General features: G+C 37.1%; 2 protein-coding genes across 2 annotated transcripts; one reads left to right on the top strand and one right to left on the bottom strand.

Moving 5' to 3' along the window:
• Positions 1-7,531: 7,531 nt before the first annotated feature.
• LOC107226037 (proteasome subunit beta type-1) lies at positions 7,532-11,927 on the top strand. The gene is made up of 4 exons (XM_015666709.2): positions 7,532-7,776; positions 8,040-8,229; positions 9,824-10,060; positions 10,234-11,927. Exons 1-4 carry the CDS (start codon positions 7,679-7,681, stop codon positions 10,417-10,419), a joined length of 711 nt encoding a protein of 236 aa, XP_015522195.1. The 5' UTR covers positions 7,532-7,678; the 3' UTR covers positions 10,420-11,927.
• Positions 11,278-15,556, bottom strand: LOC107226040 (endothelial differentiation-related factor 1 homolog). The gene is made up of 4 exons (XM_015666711.2): positions 15,254-15,556; positions 15,118-15,169; positions 13,677-13,837; positions 11,278-12,520 (listed from the first exon to the last, which is right to left on the bottom strand). Exons 1-4 carry the CDS (start codon positions 15,326-15,328, stop codon positions 12,365-12,367), a joined length of 444 nt encoding a protein of 147 aa, XP_015522197.1. The 5' UTR covers positions 15,329-15,556; the 3' UTR covers positions 11,278-12,364.
• Positions 15,557-24,585: the final 9,029 nt, after the last annotated feature.

A 24,585-nucleotide genomic window follows, 5' to 3' on the forward strand; every position in this document is an offset into this window, starting at 1 on the left:
CATAATTAGTTTATTCTCTCTGAGACCTCTCACGATTCGCGTCCTCTGGCTAATGTTAATCTTGTGTATGTGCTAAAGAATTATCTACAGAACCAGTAAGTATTACCCCAAAATATTAATTACAACATTTATTTTGCCTGTATTGCATAACCACGTTCAGATACAACTGAATATAAGGTCTTGAGGCTTCCGCAGTTGGATTCTGAATAAGACTTGGCATTTGAGATGCCGCCGCGTTTAGAAATGGTTAAACTGCAATGCTTATGCAACGTCGGCAACAAACCGTTTCCAAACGTGGCTCCATCCCGGAAGCCCAGTCTTATTCACAACTGAATACATCAATTTTTGTAAAATAAATATGGCAAATGACAATTCAGTGAACACTGTCGTACAATGATGTCGAGGTTGCGGAAAGAAGTGAGTGAGAACGTTGGTGAAACATCTATAGCGGATTTAAAACAGCAGCAGTGTATAACGGACAGAACAAAACGGGTATTGGCTGTGGCAGACAAAACTTTGACTGAAAATTGGCTAGTTCCAATCGAAACCCCTGTAAAGTTGCAAGCAAAGACTTTCTTGGTGGAAAAAAACCTGTAACTTGCCTAACACAGCGAATCACCAGCACAAAGTGGCAGAATTCAGGATACAAACGAGAATATGAATCCAAAGAGATATCCTAAAATGAAAGAAACATTGAGCATATCGTTTTTGAATAAACAGGAACAGAGTTTGTCGCTCAGCGTTTTTCCCTATCGGCACAGTGAAGCCTGGGAGCAGTTCGATGCTGGACAACTTTACACCGCACAGGTCTTCAAAATGCTAAAAAAATCGCCGCTTAACATCGATTTACCCAAATCGCACTCTCACTCGCTTTTACGGTTCTCCTAGACGTCGGGTAAGCTGCCGATAACTGTGTCGAGTCACCCGCGACTTCGGACAAGTCGAGTGTTTCTATAGACCAAAGCATTCAAGGAACAGAGACTACTACTGTGCTGGTGGATTGTAACAATCCGTTTATCGCGCTGATGGATTTCGAAAAGGAACCCAGCGAGACGCCAAGGAATCTGGGTTTAAGCAAACCTCTCCAAATTTCGTCTCTAGAGTGGCATTAGCGCTAAAAAAGTTATCACGAGTCTTAGCCGGAAATACAAAAAAAATTGTCCTTATATCGTGTTTGGAATCAAACATATATTTCATCATGTGAGCTATTACTAGCGATGCAGAAGCAATTATATTAGTACCAATTATCAGATTCTCCATATCTTTATTCGTCTAAGCGACAGATCAAATCGAATTTGACTACACTTCGCCTCGCGAAAACTCAAAACCCGGTCTTCGATTTATCTGAAAACTATGCACAAACAATCTAGAAAATTAATAGAATAATTGGGAGAAATAATGAATAATTCAAAACTAATCCCATTTTGTTGGAATAACCATCGGTTTGTTCCAACATGTGTGAATTTAGCGCCATTATACTGGGCCTCAAGTAATCGAACCGTTTTTTTGGATTTTCTCAATAACCGTGTGAGAGGGAATAATAAAAAATACAGAGCAATTTGCGAACAATTTTTTGGCGTAAAAATTTTTAAAACATTACAAGGTTGCATGCCGACTTTGCGTACCATGACTTTTCATGAATGCTAAACTGTAGGCATACTCATTGGGATACTAACCCAATACTCACGCAGCCTAGTGAGATTGTGTTCTGTCTTTCTCGCTCTGCGTCATGACTGACTTACGCACTCCCGCTAGGTCGCGCGAGTATTGGGTTGGTATCCCATCAGTGAGAATCCCTACAGTTTACTATACACGAAAAGTCACAGCAGGTTTTTCTTCACATCTACCGTTGCGTATCTTACGCTGTATTTTAACCTAACCGTTGAGAACACAGAGATACATAAAATAGAGCGTAAGCAAGAGCGTAAGCTTCTCGTGAACGGATTTGAATCGCCTCTCTAAAGGACAGAAGATAATAATTCTCCCACCCTCTCTGTCGCTCTACCCAAGGAGGGAGGGGGGGGGAAACAGCCAAGCAGGCGCGTGCAGCTACTCCATGGGAAGAGCTACAGAGATCGCGGGAGGGGGGGATATTATCGTTCGTTCTTCGGAGAACTGAATTTACTCTTTTCTGGGCGCCGGGCAGCGTCAGTCGTTTCCGAGCAATTGGAGCGAGATGACGTGTGCGTGTGTTCTCGTTACCGGTTCACCGTTCAGACCGCGTTCTTCAGGCTGCGTCACGACGTTCGATCAGTGCATTTCCACCATACTCATCTGCAAAAAAAATACACGAGGAGCCGCGTGTAGCCTGAAGAAAAACCGAGTTATTAAAATAAAAACATCCTGCGAACGTTGAAGGTGAATTTCGTGTCCCAAGTTTTTATTGTTTTGTGTAACTTCAGACTTCAGTGATGTGTATTTTTGTCTCTGTGCGTCGAGTGTCAATATAATTATTTTTTTGGCTCACTTTCTGCGAATTCGCAGATGCATTGTTAGCAAGTTTATTCAGTCGAATCAAACAGACAGCTACGGCGCAAAAAGTGAGTCTAGAATCGAGTGTTATTGCGGTGTGGATTTGTGGATAAGAGATTAGTGAAGATCGGAATTATGTGAAAAGTGCGTCGCTTCACCAATGCACCTGAGATGATACAAGAACTACTACGTGTAAAAGTGTGGAGCAGCCCATATTCCAGGTAGCAATACTTATTTTAATTATTGATTGATAATTCACGGTGGTCATTTAAAGCTGAATTCTTGTTCTTGCATAATATCGAATGCATAAATATGAAACAAGACATCAGTAATAATTTATTTGAAAACTGAAACACCAAATTGCTAAATTAATTCAAGTGTTTTGTTTTGTTTTTCACAGACTTAAGCAGAGACTTCCGAGTGACTTCTCCATTTCTCGGCAACGTTGGTGAGTTTGCATGTGTTAGGTTATAGGTATTTCCGTGGGATTCCTCTGTCACGTGGCGTGGCGGTAACAATTGTTACATAAATCTTCGATTTTTTAGCTGCATGAATAGGCTCATTCACGATCGCAACGTGCTTGACTTTCAGTCGAACCATTTTTTTTTCGTAATGCAATTTACCATACCTTACTCAAAGTTAGACGTTTTACGCGTTGCTAAAAGTGGAATGAGCATCGCGACAGATAACCATCGCTTGCTCGGCACTCGCGAGATCGAATTGTGTTTTGCAACTGATGTAATAATCTACGTTTGAATTTACCGATGATGCCGATAAAGTGGTGGGTTCACCTGAGGTTTGAAAATATTTAATTATTCACGATATTGTGAAATTGATGAAATTCCAAAGTCTGGCATAACGTAACCTAATCAACTTGCATCTTATATTATATATCATTTTCAATCTTTTAACATCCAACAAGTGTTAATCAACTGCAGGCTTAGCTCGCTTAGAAAAATGCTAATTGGCATACAGGATGTCTTAATCACTTTTACAAAAGGTTAATGTACCGATAGTCTGCCAACATTTACTAAAATAACAAATGCAATATTAGAGTTGGTGGGATACAACCGCGATACTGTATTTCGAAAAGGCAGACTACGATACAAAAACATCTTGCTCCCAACAGGTAACCAACGAAAATGTAAGTCAGTGACCACGGCGTAAATGATGAAGAATAATGTCTGTTGGAAAAAATGGAGAATCGTTTAGGTCGAATATAGGTAACCGGGTAGGTAGATGGACGTTTTGGGATCCGTCGCGGGGTTTATGCATGAGTGTGTGAGTCTCTCTTTTCCGTTGGGTGGCTTCGTTGGGAAATAGGCGAGGGTAGGGAAGGTCGCGATGTACCGTGATGTTACTAACTTTTGTAATCCACAGCGTCAAACGATCACAGACATTTTTTCCCAACAGACTCCGTATTCGAGTCTCTCGAGTATTTGAAAGCATTTGAATATAAATGAAATTGAATTTTTCATTTCTTGTCAGTCTGCAACCATTTTTCAATCGTTATGCAATTCAATTATTTAGTCATTACCGATCGTTATTCCATTCAATTGATCTCTGTGATCGTCTGAATGAGCAAAACTCATCTCTGGACCATCTATCGCGTTCCGTGGTACGTTAGATGGGGAGAGATGCTGAGCTCGAAGACTTCGCGTCGAAGAGGACCGCCGACCGTCACGCTACACAATAATGCATGCCCTCCAACCTCCCTCCTCATTTCAATTTGATTTGTAATCTGAGAACAACAATCCGCATAGCAATGTATCTAATTCAGAAAGATGCAGATGCGGATTGGATTTCTACAGAATTTTTGGGATACAAATTTAGATAATACAAATTTTTTGACAGTTTAATCTGTCGCGCCTTAATGCGCGTAGATTAATCACGAGAATTGGACGCAGCTTTTTGCGCTCCTATTATTAACGGGAGTCGTACACGGTTTTTTGCCCATCGGTTTTGCAAACGGTATATAAGAGTTACGTACTCTCGATGTGGTGATATTTCAGCTCTTCGGTAAATTTTTTGACGAATAATAAAGTTTTCAAGTTCCAATGTCCTTTTGCGCGTGGACTTGATACCCTTCAGTTATGAGAGAGAGCGCGGCATTTGAAAACCGGCGCTCAACGCGCAGGAACAAAACCTCGGTAGTGTAAACTGGTAGTGGAAAATCTTGGCGTAGGTATAATATTTATGAAATATATCTGAATTATACAGAAATACTCGTTTAACTGATCGTATTGCACTGAGAATTCTAGAATGTTCAGTCACAAAAATTTTAACTTTATAACTGAAAGTAGAAAGGGACATCGATTCAAAAAATTTAGAATGTTTTTTAATCATCAATACAATTAATAATTGAAGCTACAAATATTCAAACGAATATCATGTTGGACTCGACCCATTTTTTGTAAGTTTATGGACTTATGTGATTATGCTAACCATACCTTCGTCTGTTTCAGCTCATAAAACTTTTAGATGTTTCAGATAATCACTCCTTCATCTGTTTCAGCTAATCAAACCTTTTATCTGTTTCAGCTAATCAAACCTTTTATCTGTTTCAGCTAATCAAACCTTTTATCTGTTTCAGCTAATTAATCTGTCTCTTTTTCCGTTAATTTTATTTTTTACTTATCCCAGCTAACTATATTTTTGTCTGCACCGACATATGGCACTAATTATATTCTTATCTGTTCCAGGTAACTGAGTTTTATTGTCTATACTGAAAAATTAACGTCTTATTTTTCAGGCTTAGGTGTGGTTTAGGTCTGATCCAGGGTCATTCATCTTGTTTTGACCGATACGCAGATTCAGCGATGTAGTTCAGCATCATCATAATCGCAAAATGTAGTAAAATTTATTCAGCTGTAGGTTTTTTAAAAATAGTTCTACAATCTTTTATTGCGATCGTTTTAAGGCGAGTTTTTTTCTCGAGTCGCTCATACGTTATCTTCGTTTTGTATTTCACTGTAGAATTATTCAGCTCTGTCGTATTTTGGTGGTTGTGCTTATTTTACTTCGATTTATTTCAATTTCTTCCAAGATTTCTGCATCGTTTTCCGATAGGTACATGACAATGTCTTACAGCGATTCGAGTTTTAGATCTTGGTTTCGTTGTTGATTGTTTTGCTTATTCACCAGGTTCTTCATTTTATCTCATACCCATAAAAAAAAAACCCGTGCGCAACAAACTACAAATATACGCGAGTCCAAATTGATTGGGGAAAATAATTTACCATAATTAATATGTGAAAAAAAGTCATTCGCAATTTTTCGAAGAACGTAAGATCGATCTTGCAAGTATTTTCCGTGGATTAGGCCTACTGGGGATACCACGTGAAAAAAAAACGAGCCGGATGCTTTACCGCTTGCGGTGGTGTGGAAACGAGCACACTAAGAAATCAACTCCCATCTTCATTTTTACATCTGTATTGTAGAAAATTATTTAAAATTTTGTAAGACAAATCTGTATACCTACTTGTTTTCTAGATTACTTGACTGAATCTACTGTCAAATACTTTTTCCAAAAAATAATTACTTTCACATCCATAAAAAGAGAGTTAACTCATATGATAACTTGCATTTTATAGTATTATTAATTGATTTTAGACACACAATAGAAACGTTTTGTCAAACTATACACACAAGTTTATCACTTTCGACGGAAAGGAAGTGATATCCGTCAAGAACGCAAATCACAAATCAGTTGGAATAAAAAATATGACTATGTGCGTGGGAAAAATTTTCAACCGGTGATTATTGAATTATTGTTACTTACAATATAATTGTGAACAAAATTGTGTCTACCAAAGGTCGTACCTTGATTATAAAGAATCCGGAAAATATATCTTGAAGTAATATCAGTCGTTAGTTTCTGATACAGTATTATTACACAATTGTATCCTCAGGGTCATATTATCACTAGCGGTTACCGGAAAAGTGCTGAAATTCCTGACGAAATAGTATCAGCTTTGTCGGGAATACATATTGACAATCTCGAAATTCCTAACAATCAATACGGGCACTACCATAAATGTATAACAAAGTGGACAGATATGATTAGTTATAATCTAGGCCACTTGATAATAAATTTCTGAACAATCTTGTGTTTGGAAGTCAGCGGACAAAGTCGCAATCTAACCAGGTAATATGAGTAGAAGTTGAAAAAAGGAACTTTGATCATCTTTAAATTTTTTTCAAATTACTTTTGTAATAATGATTGCCTGAGGTTCGTCGAGGTTTGTTACAGCATGAACTGAAACATTAGTAACAATCGAGTCTTACCTAATTTCCAAACAATATTTACAAGTGGTATTTTCGTATAGAAAGTTTTGAGCTGCAAATAAACTGTATTTTTAAAAAACTACGGAAATCTAACGTCAGTTGAGAAATTATTTTTATATGTCTGTTGTATCTTCTTTCGAAACGAAGGTATGAGTGTTGACTGAAGTATACATATTATTATCCTTAGTTTACGGTACGAATTAAGTATTAAACATCTCTACAGAAATTACATAAGGTACATATAGGAACGATTATATCTCTCCATCCTTTGATTAATTTTTTCGAATCTGTCTCCCATCCTTTGTATCAAGAAAGGGTTTCTAGAACACCGTTAACAGTAAACCAGGTGCATGTTTATTGTATTTCTATGTTGATAACATTATTTCTTTTGATCCGATGGAGTTAGATTAACATCGCTGGATTTGGTTCCAATGAATTTGCATAGTTGAAAAATATACTGCCTCGTTACGGGGTTGTATGAAAGTTCAGTCTGTTCCCGTTCGTCATTCCACAGGCATAATAGTATTTGACTCTGCATTATCTGGACACTCGCGACGTGCGATGGCGACATCAGTTCTTGTCGTCTTTACGTACCGACCGCCTGCCGGATTGAGTTGCGCATGCAGTTGTAGGACGCAGATAGCGCTGCTTGACGATTAATTTGTCTCGTCCATTTTCGACTACGAAAAGTCTTATAAGGTTATTAGTCTTTATATATCTTCAGCCAAGGCTCTAAAGTAAGTTTTTACGGTGACACATTCACATTCCGGCTATGCCATCTACCACCGATTACATTCGCACGGGCTAAACTTTCAGAAATTATACGGTGTCACAAGCTTGCCTTGTTTGAAAAAGTGAGTTGTCATTCGACGGCTGCAGTAAATGCTTATAATTGACTTGTACGGTTAATTAATTGAACATGGCTCTTCTCGGCGGTTATTCAGCCGGCTCTTTCCCCGATTATGAAGTTCAAGGGGCAAAGAAAGTGCACTTCAGCCCCTACGCCGATAATGGAGGGTGAGAGCTTAATATAACCTAAAACTGAACTTACCATGTCTTGGAGTTGCTGCGTCAAACTGTACAATAAAAATCGTGGTATCGTAAATTCTGCGAATCGTGAACAGCTTCAAATACTGACATCCGTAATGTTGAAGATGCATAAAAAATGCTTTATTGCTTAAAGATATCTTGTTTTATATTTGCATGTAATAAATCGTTTTATATGGATGTAAGCGATTAATTTACTCATGGAGTGTGATTCTTTATTTCGACCTTAATAGGAGTGTAATGGCGATAGCAGGAGAAGATTACGCCATCATTGCAGCAGATTCACGATTGAGCACTGGATTCTCAATATTCACTCGTGAGCAGCAGAAATTATTCCCACTTTCCAACACAACTGTTTTGGGCTGCTCAGGTTGCTGGTGTGATACCTTGACGCTCACAAGAATCCTTCAGGCTCGTATGCAGGTAACTAGCCAACAGTTATTGTCGACTGATGCGCCAAAATACTCAGGATGTAAATAAACCCAGGTTTTTTGGATTCTTCTCAATTGCAACACAATTTTGATTAATCCTACTAATATTATCACTACATATACTTACTTAATAAAAATGTGGTGAATGAGAGTTAATATGAAAGTTTCTGTACTGTGTTTATGTTTGACTGTCTTCATTCATCTGGGTTTTTATTTGCAAAAAGAAACTAAGTAGGTTTGATTGGGATTAGGAAAAATATTTAACATTGCCCGGAAATTCGTTCATGATGCGTAGTGATTTGTTACAACGTGGTATGAAGATTGTAAGTTATGCTGTCAAGTGTTTTCACCACTATATACAGAGGTTATACATATACCTTTAGTTAACGATTATACATAGCTCATTTTCCACTTTCTTCTCCCACTTTTTCAAGACCCTACATCCTCCGTCAAAAGACTGCAATAAAATAACTTGGAATGCCTTGAAGTGGAAATATTTTAAGTGTCGGTTCTTTATCATTGGCATGATTCTCCAAAACATGGCTCCTGAAATATAGTAAAACCTCAATTAACTGGGTGCTGTTTATCTGGGATAGGGATTAACCAATCCTCCTGCGAAACGTATAATTTTTTTCATATTTGAAAATTTGTATTATCGGCAATAGATTAAGTACATGTACCTGTACTTGAGGATCGGTCTATCATATACGACTAAGAAGGTTGATTCTGAGTAATACTCTAAAGCTTTATTAAGCCCGTCTAAAGATGATGTTATATTTCTTTTTAATGATTAAATAACGATACAAGTGTTAGAAATAACATTTTAATTATACGATATTATGGATGTTTACAGAGTCGATAACAGAATATATACATAAAGCATGTCTGTATATCATATTTGTGTTATCTGTCGATTTCGATTATCCAGGTCACTCCTGGTTCCAGTCCTCCAGTTAATCGAGGTATTGCTGTACTTCATATTTACAGGTGGCTTCATTATGGATTACAATCTATGTATTGAAAAACCTTTGACAGTATTTCACTAAATTGATTTCTATTTTTTATTATGAAGAATTGTAAAATTATGATTCTGTCACTTTGTCCGTTGGGATATGGTCTCGAAAAATTTGATATGCAAGCTATGAGTTTGATAAACATTCTGTAATTTGAAGAATTTTCCACTTTTTGAGATCAGAGACTCATTAAATTATAAATAATAAAACTAAAAGGTGCAAAATCTTATCGTGAATTTCTTTCTGCATGCTCAATGAAGCTATATCATTCCATAATTTGTCGACTTATGTGAACAGTTTTCGACAAATGAGTCATCGAAAATCATATCATTGCCTCAAAACGTTTTAATTAAAATATGGATTAGTATTTTAATGCTTCCTGGACATTATTTCCTCATTGCCTTATTGGTTCTTTAGCCCTGCCATTCGCATTATACTCTTTTATAAACCACTTTCTCAGACATTATCCACTTTAAGATTTTTTTTTACCAATTCAAATAAGATCCCTGTATTTATCAATATTGCGCCAGTTGTAAATTTTTCATGAACCAAAAGAAAGTAACTCAATTTCAGATGTACAAACATGAGCATCATAAGGAATTGACAACTCCTGCTACAGCACAAATGTTGTCTACAATGTTGTACTACAAGAGATTCTTTCCCTACTATATTAGCAACATTTTGGCTGGCTTGGATGAGAATGGAAAAGGATGTGTCTATAGTTACGATCCTATTGGACACTGCGAACGATCAAACTTCAGAGCTGGTGGTTCTGCTGGTGCTCTTTTACAGCCATTGCTTGATAATCAGGTACTGTTTCATTTTATAAACGAGTTCCCATTCCGTTGTCTCACAGATTAGCTATACACAGTTGCAGATGCCTGAGAACTGGAATGTTGCATATGAAATTTGAAGTGCCATTTGAGTCAGTAGAAATATATTTCAATCAAATCAGTTTCCAAAATTTTCATATAACATTTTAGATCGGCTACCAGAACCAGGAGGGTGTTGACAAGACTCCTCTGCCTCAAGATCGTGCTTTAGCTATCCTGAAGGATGTTTTTATATCAGCTGCTGAAAGGGACATTTACACTGGCGATGGTATTTTCATAAATATCATTACAAAAGATGGTATCAAGGCAGATAAGTTTGACCTTAGAAAGGATTGATTTAATAATACATATTGTGATTTCGTATTACCGATATCTGTTCTATAATAAAATGTAATAATTTCACTCCTACTCGTTGTTTTATATATTAGGTTGTGAACTTAATTATTGCAAATTTGAGACCACACCTTTCACGTAGCATAAATTAGCTTTGTATCAGTTTTTTAATCGAAATAAGAACCATTGGAATCTATACACTTTCGTCAATGGGATGCAAGTCAGAGTATGTCGTAAAGGCCCAATTTTGCTGCACAATAACGCCTGGCCAGATACCGTACAAATGATAATTCAAAGGCTACACAAACAAATTGGGATACATGATTCTGCCTTCTCCAGCGTACTCACCTGATCTTTCATCAATGGATGACCACTTCTTCAACCACTTAGACAACTTCAAGGGAAGAATTTTTAAAAATTACGAGACTGTGCAAAATATCTTCAAAGAATTTGTCGACTCTAGAGCGTTGAAATTTTATTTTAAAGGTACGAACTAACTTATATACTGCTGGAAAAAGTATATAGATTCAAACGGTTCTTATTTCGATTAATAAAGCTCAAATAAAGGTAAATAATGCTTTGTGAAAGTTGACGTCTGAAATTAGCAAGAATTAAGTTAACAACCTATGATTTTATCCCATCCATCAACTGTAAAAGTCTCATGCGAAGCATGCTGACAATTTTTGAAGTCAAGGCTAAGAATTTTTTGTTTAGAGATTGGGTGGAGACAAAGCTTATGTCACTAACAATGATGTAATGGTTGGAGAACTTGCATTGCCAAATTGAACGTTCTGAGTTCAAATATCCTAATTTCATTATTCATGTTAGGTGATGTGGGACATGGCACGTAACAAAACAGACTAAGTTATAAGATAAGCTTTATTTATGATTAATCGTTATAAGATATAACATGCTTCATTACAGGAAATCTACATTTTTATGCTCGAATTTATTTCATACCTTTATTAACACTTATTACAATTATTATGACTTCATTTAAAATAACTCTATTAATGTTTTTTTTATAGATTTTTTCCATTTATCACCTCATACAAACAAAATACAGAGTCTAGTTTATAATACACCATATCAAAATAACCAAGGACAAAAAAAGGTATATATAATCATAATCCAGAGAATAGTGGTTGGTGGCATGATAGTTTTTATCAGGGAAACAATTATGTATAAAGTAATATTTTCATCCACTTATCATGAGTTGTTATAACACCATTATAAATATTTCTTAAGATTTTGTTGAAATGACATGGCATTATTTCTAAACTAGCATTTTCCCTCATAATTCATTCAATCATAAATGGCCAGAATTATAAGTAATTCGTTTTCTCATTAGTCGCAATGTAGGAAAAGTATTATGGTTTTTGTACAGACATTTTTACTCGTCCTTCAATGTACTTGAAGTCAGTGACTATTTGATACTGATGTAGCACATGAAGCATTTGTACATTATAAATTTATTTGACGCATATATCAAAGTGCTAAGTTTGGTAAAACTTTACGAAAAAAAACGTGATGTATACAGGAAAGAATAGAACAAATTTCTGTAAAAGCTCCAAGCAACTATAATCATAACTAATGACGAAGCTTGAAGCTACCACACAATTATCGTGAAAAAATCACATGTGGCACATAAAACTTTCAGAAATGTAAAAATGCTTGAATACATTTCAAAGGCTTAGATACACCATTCAAAAATAAGAGTACTTATACAAGTTTACATCATACGAGTAACATTATTGTTTTAGTAACGTAAATAATCTCGATGTTTGGAAGTTGTTTTAACATCCTTTATAATTGAACTGATGACCGTCTAAATAGACATGATCGTTATTTTGCAAGTTATTCACAACTCATATAATATACAATACTAATTATAAGTGGATGAAAACTGGCCTTAAGGTTAAAAGTTGAGAATTTATTCCCCCGAGATTTAATTCTTTGTCCCGGGGGGCAGCAATTGCTGGCCACGATCTTTTCCACGTAGTTTGGTTCCCAGGACACGTTCTATCTTTCCGATTACCAATTGGTTCGGTATGCCTCTACCCGCTTCGTAATCGTTGATGACTTGCGGTTTTTCGTTCACTTTCTGAATAGGAGCAAATGAAAATGATTAACATTCAAAGTGTAGATGTCAACAATTGGTAATGTATTTGTATGAGTACAATTGATACCCAGATACCGACTTTACAAGCTTATACAATAATAATAATGCACACACCATCACGGTGTTTTGAACATTTTTGATCTCCGGAAATATAGACTTTTTTGCTATTTCTGTGCGCATTTACTGGATTGTTAACAAGTTAAATTTTTCAAATCTCAGGACTGTGAGAGATGTAATTTCTCAGTTTTTCAGCTTCGAAAGAACCCTCTCCTTAGTTGACATTGATGACATGGCTATGTTTGATTGTAGATAATTTCAATGATTAAATAATGTCTTTCAATTTATTTATTCTTATTATTAGACATTACAGTAATGATTTATGCAAACCTCTTCTATGTATTACTTATTATAAAAACTGATCCAAACTTGTAAAATACAGTAGACCATCAATTCTCCAAAACATTGCTCAATTATACCGAATGGCTGCCCAAAATTTTTAAATATATAAATACGCTGTTAAAAAAAAGATACCCAAGAAGGTCTATCGACAGTCTTTTGTTAAAGTTATTGATATTTGAATTAACTTTACACGCGAATGGAGTTAGAATAATGTGATGCGTGCTACAGCAAGACATTATTTGTAGTAATAACATAAAATTTATGCATTGCTTCTAATATTTTTCATCGCATAGCATAGTTTCATCCAACATTATTGTCCTATTATCCAAACTTTGACTAATCCAAACCAGGCGTGACTCCAATTGAATCGGATAATCGAGGTTGAACGGTACATAAAATTGCCAATTTAGAACAGTAATTTACAGGTGAATGAGTCTTCAGAGAAGCTCCCATGTCGCAGATATTGGAAATGTATGTAGGAATTATAAAGGTACCCAGATGAACAGCTTTGAGGTAGAAATTTGTAACATTCACGTAAGTAAACATTGAAAAATTTACCATTTCGCAACTAAGCAATTAGTTTGCAAAGGTTTCAGTTTCAGGGTAAATATGATTTGCATCAATCGTGTCACGAGTCCTAATTTCATCATTCGTCATTTGAAAGTTATGAAATAGCAAGTTTATCACAAACTGTTTCATTATGATGAAGATATGGATTTCAACCTAGTGAATAGCTTACTGTTGCGAGATCTTTTTGAGATAATCCTTTGGCTTGCCGCCCCTGTTGTATTAGCTTGCCAAGATCAAGTGGAACTTTGTTGTGTTTAAGTTCTTCAGTCTCACGATCAAGTTTAGCTGTATTTTTTGTGGTTACATGTTGTTTATTGGCACCTCCACCCCCTGCAAACGAACTTGGAACTTGATTTCGCGAATTGAAGACTTTACTACATTAAAGTATCGTTACTGGCAATTTCCCAGGAAAGCTATTTCAGATTTGATAAGCTGACTATACAGAGTTAGATTCCAAACACTTCTTTTCAGGTTCTCCAGAATCTGTGGAATTTTGAGGTGAAAATACGAAGTTGATATTGGTTTAATTAAGCACATTAAAAACCAATTGCTATTCAGCAACTTTTGAATTTGTTTCTGACAATTCTGAAGTTGCGGAAATAGATATTAGACAAAAAAAGTTTCGCTCTGTTAAAATTACAAGCTTCAATCTCACGTGTAAATTACACAGACACTTATATCGATTCTAACCCATTTGATATCCCTAATAATCTTAAGACCCACGATTCCGAATGAGCACCGTTGACACTGCCGGCTGTATGCCTCATACCAAGCAGTGAGTAGAAAAAAGCCTGAGGCGGATGGGCGGCAGTGCCAACATTGCTCATCCAAAACCATAGGTCGGAAAATTACTGAAGATATCAAAGAGTTCTGGATTAATCTAAGTGTCTGTACATAACGTGTGAGCTGTCATTAGTTTTGTCTTTCACATATACTTTTTGCAAAATAGAACTTGACTAATGTATTCAGTGTATCTCAGCCATACAAGTATGTATCTGTTTATTTCACGAAATTTCCTGATTGTTCAATGCTACAAAACTGCTTTGACAGTTCCAAAATTGCTAGGAATGTTGAGTTTCTGATTATACAGATGTTCCGTCAGTAATGATACATAGCAGTTGTACGGATTTCAAGTAGAATGATCATTAAAGTTTTCAGTGCAATCTCTTATGTAGTGACAGTTTCAATTGTAAATTAGAACTTTGTTACAAAATGAATTTGCTGTTTTTTACTTTCCTGGAATATGCCATAGCCTGCAAGTCAACTAATGTTTGGAAGATGAATTGAAAGTGGGGTAACATATACAAATATGCTGGTATTCACGTTAAATTAATGTCAAATTACTCAGACAAAGTTTGTACAACACCAGTCACCAAATTCATATGAAAATATGACATCAAATGTTTGGAAATTTGGGACAATTTTGTACCAATAAATTGAACCATCTTCTACTGACGAATTGTATTCTTATCAAAATACGGTATTTAAATATCTCTGTTTTAGCGAGATGTAAACAGCTCTGAAACAGGAAATAGAAAGTGCCTGGCGAAAATTGACCCGGTTTAATGGTCTAGGATTGGTCGTCGAATGGAGTGTAATGCAGCACTTACACTTGGATTGTGTGTCAACGGCAACACCTTGACGTCTGGCCGCGTTAACTGCCTGTAAAAACGAAAACAAACTCTCTCGAAAATTAGAATCGTCAATGGTCCGAGCCTTGCGCTCGTCATACACAATATGATTTACCTGTTCTGATTTCATGGCAGCTGCTTTTGGGGCGCGCTTACGCAGAGTAATTGGTACAGTGTCCCAATCCGACATGATTAGTTATTATTGAGGTATACTAAGTGAGGAAACGAGTAAATATCACGATGTTATATCGTTATAGTTTATAGCGAGCACAGTTCCAGTAATTTCTTATTGTATCTGTTCTAGGAGTCGCAATTCGTTAAGACATGAACTAGTAACTTGTATACCACACGGACAACTTATGGGGTATATCACACCGGCAATCGCGGCGATGTTTTGCGATGTTGATCTGATTTGTCGCACTCTTGTGGAGTTCTTGTTGAACTAATAACTGTAAACCAGACAGAGCCCTAAAGAGGTGACGTTAACCGTTGACTGACGAATATAAAGACAGGTACCCTAATGGGCTTTGGTGTGACAACCGAAAATCGTCGTGCGCTTGCGCCCCCTGAGATGTTCCAACGGTAGAGTTGAGAACTTATTGCGGAACATCAGAGAGTTACCGATCATGTCGATGCTGGCTGCATTCGCCTTCCGAGTAACAGTCTTCGCAATGGTGAGCCCAAGCCAGTACTTAGCCTATGTGTACTTACCGACTTGTCGGCGATACAAGAAATTAATAATGAGAATAAATTTCTTCCAAAATTCGTGGCAAAATAGTGATTTAATTAGAGTATAGGTACCCGAGAAAAATGTATACATAGCTTATAAATAATAATAGATTAGATGTAATAAAGATGCAGAGACCAAAAAGTATATGCGGTCCATGTACGATATTACTATACCTATATGATCCATTTACGATTAATAAATACGTGATGCATACTATAAATTTTATAATTTTCCAGAAGAAAAACTAGATTATCTACAATAATACGGCTATAATATGAAAATAGGAGAATTATTCATTTCGAAATGGGATTCTATTCGACACGCGCTCGATGTATTCCATAACATTAATATTCATAACTATTCCAACAACTTTTCATTTGCTCTATCGATCTTGAATCTTCGTAGGCATAGAATCGAAACGCTGTTTCAGCTAGTCGCAAGTGAAGTATCTACGTTGGGTAGAGAAGCAGAATTGTTTTTCGGAAAGTGTTCGGGTGGAAAAAAATTCAGAGTAACTGTAATACATCACGGATGCGCTAATTTCGATCCAGATGAAATGGGTACTCCGTATATAAGACGGTATTTAACGCAGTGTCCTGATTTAAAGACCTAAAAAGGTGATAGAGAAAGAACGAAGCTGCTTAAAACTTCAAGTGTATTTTAACACACATTTGAAAGGTGTGAGCAAAATTTTTTATCATACAACTGCCGCAGAACGGCAGCGTTATTAGCTGACCCGTTAACTGAAGAATATATCTTTAGTCAACGGCTGACTATCGAAGGGCTTGGCCGCTTGAATCTGGAATCTCCTGCAAAGATAAAGTGCGTATTTCTTGTATGAAATGTGAAAACTAAAATCATTATACATCATATCATATCATCTTACATCATACATTATCATATATAATCATACATCACACCATACATCATCATACATAGTATTAAAGTTTGAAACCAAAGTTTGGATGTTCGGATGTTCAGAAAGTGACGTCACCCAAATTTTTTTTTCTCGACGTCATCAATTTAAAATCAGCTAGCCGAATTCCTCTGTTTGGAAACAACCGCGCAGTTGAGAGGACGTATGAGAATAGCGCTCCGCAGATTTCGAGCGGTACGGGTTCTCTACCTCCGTGGTTCCTGCGCTCCATGTCCGCTACCTGGTGAAACTTGAATTCCAGGACAAGCGCTCCATGGTTCCTGCGCTCCAGGTACGCTACCTGGTGAAACTCGACTTCCAGGACAAGCGCTCCGTAGTTCTGGCTGTCCACGTCCTTGACTCGGTGACTTTAGACCTTCAGGACTAATTTTCTGTAGATTTGGCTGTCGAGGTCCTCCACTTGGTGGATCTCGACCTCCAGGACAAGCGCTCCGTGGTTTTGGCTGCCCAGGTCCTTGACCTGGTGACTTTTGACTTTCAGGACTAATTTTCAAGTTTAGAAGTTCGATTATTGAAAACGTCATGTTTTGTGCTATCAAACCAATATGTATGCTTCAGGTAACATTTGGAATCCGAAAAAAAACCGAACGACCAGGATCAAAAAATTGCAATTGGTGAGTAGTTGGCATAGTATACGTAGGAATACATACAATCACGTCGTTCAATTAGAGCTAAAATTGCTGGGCGTCGTGTTTCAAATCTGTTAGCACTGAGCTGATTGTTCTGTGGTACTTTTTGACGAAATTTATTATCATAAAATAACAATACGTTATACTTACATGCATGTGTAAACGTGATTTGTAACATTATATGTATAGGAAAAATCTTACGGACAGATTCGGTTTCCGTCACATGCACAAAGACATTGTTCATTCTGTATACTGTGAAGCAAATACCAGATTTTTTGGGAAGTCCATCGTGCCCCGGTCTCCCCTACAACTATGGCATATGGTAAAACACTGACAACTAGTAAGCGAGCGCACGAGCACAAAAACTAGTTACACTAGGCATCCGACCTCGAGCAAGCTTTAGCGAGCAAGAGTTTTAAAGCTAATTATTTTCAATTCGTACACTATTTTATTATCGATGTACTAAAATAACCGAAAAAACCGTGATGTCATATTAATCGTCGAGCTCAAACGTAAAAAGTAACGATTTTCACTAACAAAATTCTGAACGGAAATGAATGTGACTTAACATTTTTTTCTACGTTTTTTCGTTCATCGATGATGAAAATATATGTCAATTCAAAGTAATATTAGTTTTTCCATTTCAGCTAAGAATTACGCACTCCATCTTTCCTGCCAATTCGAGATTCCAGCGGCGAGGCGCTTTAATGGTCAGCTAATAACTTCGCCAATTTGCGATGATTGATGATAGGGACATTTTTATGGAGCTGTTCAAATATGAGTTGAAATACACTCAAAATTTTCAAAAGCTTCGTTAGTTATCACCCATTAAAAAAAATTACCAAAAATCAACGTTTCGCTTAAAAATGATGGTATTTGATTGATTTAAAAAAAAAAATAATGCGTGTACTTTTCCCGATCTTTCATATAGCAGCGTCTGAAGAACCTGGTTTCCACTTTGAACCGATTTGAAAGATATTTTTTCTTCATTATCTGAGTTTATTATTAACCTTTATTCGGCGTGACTTAAATATTTTGCTGCATAATTATTGATTGCTTTCAGTTTTTAGCCATTCGTATACGCTAATCGTACAAAATCAATGATTACAATGAACTATTTTCATTTAAATCGATAACAAAAAGCTATGTTACTATTTGTGCATGGTGTGTATAATATTTTCACAATATTTAATGGCAATTGTAATTATATTTTATTTGAAATATTTTGAACTTGTCATGTTAACAATAAATTCTTTAAATTCATTTTTTGCACAAATCCAAATTCAGCGGCTATCAATGCGCCAATAAAATGTCTATAATGTTTCATAATTTGCTCACAATCTTCTCGGTAAAATATGTCAATAAAAGAATTATATTAATCCTTACACAATATTTTTGATGTGTTCTGAAAATATTTATTAGTATTCGAGGTATAACCCGAGGTGGTTATCGGTGGTCGTTGGAAGTGGTCGGAGGTGGACGAGAAGGAGGACGAGGATTTGTGCTCGGTGAGTTTAATATTTTTGTAATACTTAGTGGCATTTGTAATCATATTTTATCTAAAATTTTTGAAACATGTCATGTTTTCAATAAATTATTTCAATTCATCTTTCGCGCAAGCTACAATTCGGTATCTATAAATGCGTTAATAAAATTTATTATATTATTGATTAATTAATTAATTATATTAATCCTTACATGATATTTTTGATGTGTTCGTCAACTGAAAATATTTATTACTATTCCAGGCATAACCCGAGGTGGTTATCGGTGGTTGTTGGAGGTAGTTGGCGATGGTTGGAGGTGGTCGGAGGTGGACGAGGAGGAGGACGAGGAAGAGGAGGAGATCAAGATGGACAAGGAAGACAAGGATTTGTGCTCGGTGAGTTCAACATTTTTATAATATTTGATGAAGTAGGATCAGGATCAGGAGTAGGAATAGGAGTAGGATCAGAAGGAGGAGTGGGAGTAGGATCAGGAATAGAATGAGGAGTGGTAGTAGGACTAGGAGTAGGATGAGAAGTGGGATCAGGAGAAGAATTAGTATCAGAAGTAGTCAACCACCTCCTGGCACCTCCGACCACCTTCGTCCTCTTCGTCCACCTCGTCCCCGTCCTCTTCTTCCTCCGCCGCCTCGTTGTCCTCGTCGTTCTCGACTTCCCCGACCACCGCCGCTCACTTCCAACCACCGCCAAACACTTCCTACCCCCTCCTGCCCCCACCAAACACCGCCAACCATCACCGTCCACCTCCTACCACACCCTGCCGCCTCTTTCTGCTCTTTTTAAATCATATTATTTACTCAGAGTAATTTTAGTCAGGAACTTTCTTAACTGGCGCTTACATCTTAATCATTTTTCTTCAACGTTGTAATTGCAAGATATAACTAATTTGTAATATTCCGCATTGCAGGAAAGTCCGTCAATGGAACGGTCTGCTGACTCCGAAGGATCTCTACTGGATGTGGATGAAACTTTGGAAAGAAGTAAGGAGGTTCTAGGATCACCATTCTACGAAGAAAGTAATAAGATGAAGAATTCTTAACTTGTATACTAATATCACCTTGTCTTCATTTGTATCAAAACATCTATGTTTGCACGGTCTTGATTGAAGTTGGAATTTCATGTTGACAATTGATTTCAGAACTGCGTCAGCTGTCAACTGGCCAATTAACAGAGCTTCTCGGTGAAATGGAATCCTTGGTCGGAGCGCTCAGCGAAACTTTAATAGCTGAGTATTATTATTATTAATATTAGCTTACTTTTGTAAGTATTTATGAATATAGCATCCATGAATATTCATTGTTGGTATATAAGGTCTGGCAACGTACTAACTTTCTGTAAGAGATGTTAAAGATTTTCAACACAATTATGTTTTAGTTCTGTGCCCCACCTAGTGATCCACTAGTACATATCCTCCGACGTGACGTCGCTGTGCTACGTATAAAGAAGAAAAGATTTATTAAGATGCAAATTGCTCCTCTCTTCTTGCCATTGTGCTTTCAGCCATTGTTGTGCTGTGTGTTTAAAATTTAGGAGAGTATATAATATAGAATAACAGGTACAGCTACGAATATAGCACTACAATAAATCTTATAGAAATGAGCTCTCATTGAGATTTCTCCGTATTTATAACTCGACGCGAGAAGGCAAAAATCAATGTAATGCCATCTGTAAGGTAATTGGACTCGTATTTGCACTACGAGAACTCGTTGGGCATTTTGCGGTGAAGTTTGAAAAATTGTTGTACAAGACATTAAATAACTATAAAAATGGATAAAAAATATTATCTCCAATTGTGAATGTAGCTAATACAGCTTTAACCGTATATTGATTATGTTAATGGTCTATTGTTACAAGATCGGAATTAGATAAGCTCTCTAAATACTTTTGTCTAGTCTATTAATTTATATCATGTATATGTAAATGTATATTTCTTCAGTTTATACAATCACTGCACTAGGATTACCCTTGCCATGTTTTATGGTGCGCTTGTGTAATTTGTATATTATTAACCTTACGTTTTACTCTATTTGCGACAAGTTGTGAGTCTTTCTAATTTCTTGGCAATTATTTATGTACATGTATGTGTATATATGTATATATATACTTATGCATGTGTATATACATATATGCACATATTTAAAACTAGACTTTTACAATAAACACAAAGTTTTTAGTATATTCCAATACGGATTTCTGTGTATAGGTATACTTGAACTAAAATATCCTTATCTCTAATACGGATTTCTTCGTAATTCGCATTTGTTCTTGTAACCCAATGTCCTACATACGATGGCAAAAATCGAGATCCAACTTGACCGAGTCTCAAAGCCCTGTTGACATAAAAGCAGCTATTGGATAGAAATTATAGTTTATAGTTTACACAGCCCATTGCATGATATTTCATTATAAATACATATGTTTCAATGTATTTAGGAATAATTTATCAAATGTAGAGAGGTCATGTGCAAATAATAAATGGATTGATTCGACCGCAGTTTGATGTATTCATTAGAGCTTCGACAATAAATTTAAGCTTTGTTACTTCTTTTATTTTATTATGGATAATCAAAAACATTTCCGACTATTCGTGATGTGGAAGCATGGGGATTAAACCAAATGTAGCAAAAGATTAGAAACAGTGTATGTAGAGTACGGGTATTTTTCTAACAATGCAAACACGTGCCGCTAGCTTAGTTTTGACATATCTAGAATACCACGCCTTGCGAATTACCTTTCCGGACAGAGATGAATGATGAATTTTAAGGACTGCATTATCGTTGTTGAATACTCTATGCCTCATGGGAAAAGAAAATCTGTAACGATAAAATTGATGCACCGGATCATCGTCGACTTTAACTTTCGAAATGTCCTACCATTTTCGAACACCTCCTACCTCCCCCTGCCACCTCCGACCATCAATGGCCACATTCGACCACCCCCTATCACCTTCTGCCAGCGCCGACCACCTCCTACCATTTCCGAACACCTCCAACCATCCTATTTACCTATATTACTAGATTAGCTATGATACAAAAAGAGAAGAATTATTCATTTCGAAATGGGATTCAATTCGACGCGCGCTCGTTGTATTCCATAACATTAGTATTGATAATTATTCCAAAAACTTTTCATTTGCTCTCTCGATCTTGAATTTTCATAGGCATAGAATCGAAACGCTGTTTTAGCTGGTCGCAAGTGTTGTATCTACGTTGGGTGGAGGAGCAGAATTGTTTTTCGAAAAGTATTCGGATGGAAAAAAATTCAGAGTAACTGTAATACATCACGGATGCGCTGATTTTGAACGAGATGAAATGGATGCTTCGTATATGAGACAGTATTTAACGCCGCGTAGTGATTTAAAGACCTAGAAAGGCGATGGGGAGAGAAAGAACGACGCTTCTTAACACTTCGAGTGTATTTCAAAACACATTTGAAAGATACGAGCGAAATTTTTCATCATCCAACTGTCGCAGAACGGCAGCGTTATTAGCCGACCCGTTCACTGAAGAATATATCTTCAGTCAACGGCTGACCATCGAAGGGCCTGGCCGCTTGAGTCTGGAATCGGCAGGAAAGATGAAGTGTGTATTTCTTGTATGAAATGTGAAAGCTAAAATCATTATACATCATATCATATCATCATACCTTATACATCATACATCATACATCGTACATCATACATCATCATACATAGTATCAAAGTTCGAAACCATAGTTTGGATGTCGGATGTTCAGAAAGTGACGTCACCAATTCAAAATCAGCTAGCCGAATTCCTCAGTCTGGAAACAACCGCGCAGTAGAGCGGACGGATGAGAGTCGCGCTCCGCAAATTTCGAGTACCGGGTTCTCAACCTCCCGGATCTCGCGCTTCGGGTCCGCTACGTATTTCGAGTAACGGGTTCTCAACCTCCCGGATCCCGCGCTTCGGGTCCGCTACGCGGTGAAACTCGACTTCCAGGATAAGCGCTCCGTGGTTCCTGGTTCATGTTTACAATAAATTATTTCAATTCGTTTTTCGCGCAACCCCAAATTCGGTAGCTGTCAGTCCGCTAATAAAATTTCTCGACTTCCAGGATAAGCGCTCCGTGGCTCCTCGTTCATGTTTACAATAAATTATTTCAATTCGTTTTTCGCGCAACCCCAAATTCGGTAGCTGTCAGTCCGCTAATAAAATTTCTCGACTTCCAGGATAAGCGCTCCGTGGTTCCTGGTTCATGTTTACAATAAATTATTTCAATTCGTTTTTCGCGCAACCCCAAATTCGGTAGCTGTCAGTCCGCTAATAAAATTTCTCGACTTCCAGGATAAGCGCTCCGTGGTTCCTGGTTCATGTTTACAATAAATTATTTCAATTCGTTTTTCGCGCAACCCCAAATTCGGTAGCTGTCAGTCCGCTAATAAAATTTCTCGACTTCCAGGATAAGCGCTCCGTGGCTCCTCGTTCATGTTTACAATAAATTATTTCAATTCGTTTTTCGCGCAACCCCAAATTCGGTAGCTGTCAGTCCGCTATTAAAATTTCTCGACTTCCAGGATAAGCGCTCCGTGGTTCCTGGTTCATGTTTACAATAAATTATTTCAATTCGTTTTTCGCGCAACCCCAAATTCGGTAGCTGTCAGTCCGCTAATAAAATTTCTCGACTTCCAGGATAAGCGCTCCGTGGCTCCTCGTTCATGTTTACAGTAAATTATTTCAATTCGTTTTTCGCGCAACCCCAAATTCGGTAGCTGTCAGTCCGCTATTAAAATTTCTCGACTTCCAGGATAAGCGCTCCGTGGTTCCTGGTTCATGTTTACAATAAATTATTTCAATTCGTTTTTCGCGCAACCCCAAATTCGGTAGCTGTCAGTCCGCTAATAAAATTTCTCGACTTCCAGGATAAGCGCTCCGTGGTTCCTGGTTCATGTTTACAATAAATTATTTCAATTCGTTTTTCGCGCAACCCCAAATTCGGTAGCTGTCAGTCCGCTAATAAAATTTCTCGACTTCCAGGATAAGCGCTCCGTGGTTCCTGGTTCATGTTTACAATAAATTATTTCAATTCGTTTTTCGCGCAACCCCAAATTCGGTAGCTGTCAGTCCGCTAATAAAATTTCTCGACTTCCAGGATAAGCGCTCCGTGGTTCCTGGTTCATGTTTACAATAAATTATTTCAATTCGTTTTTCGCGCAACCCCAAATTCGGTAGCTGTCAGTCCGCTAATAAAATTTCTCGACTTCCAGGATAAGCGCTCCGTGGCTCCTCGTTCATGTTTACAATAAATTATTTCAATTCGTTTTTCGCGCAACCCCAAATTCGGTAGCTGTCAGTCCGCTAATAAAATTTCTCGACTTCCAGGATAAGCGCTCCGTGGTTCCTGGTTCATGTTTACAATAAATTATTTCAATTCGTTTTTCGCGCAACCCCAAATTCGGTAGCTGTCAGTCCGCTATTAAAATTTCTCGACTTCCAGGATAAGCGCTCCGTGGCTCCTCGTTCATGTTTACAATAAATTATTTCAATTCGTTTTTCGCGCAACCCCAAATTCGGTAGCTGTCAGTCCGCTAATAAAATTTCTCGACTTCCAGGATAAGCGCTCCGTGGTTCCTGGTTCATGTTTACAATAAATTATTTCAATTCGTTTTTCGCGCAACCCCAAATTCGG

The sequence above is a fragment of the Neodiprion lecontei genome, chromosome 3 (assembly GCF_021901455.1).
Source record: "Neodiprion lecontei isolate iyNeoLeco1 chromosome 3, iyNeoLeco1.1, whole genome shotgun sequence".
Lineage (NCBI taxonomy): Eukaryota > Metazoa > Arthropoda > Insecta > Hymenoptera > Diprionidae > Neodiprion > Neodiprion lecontei.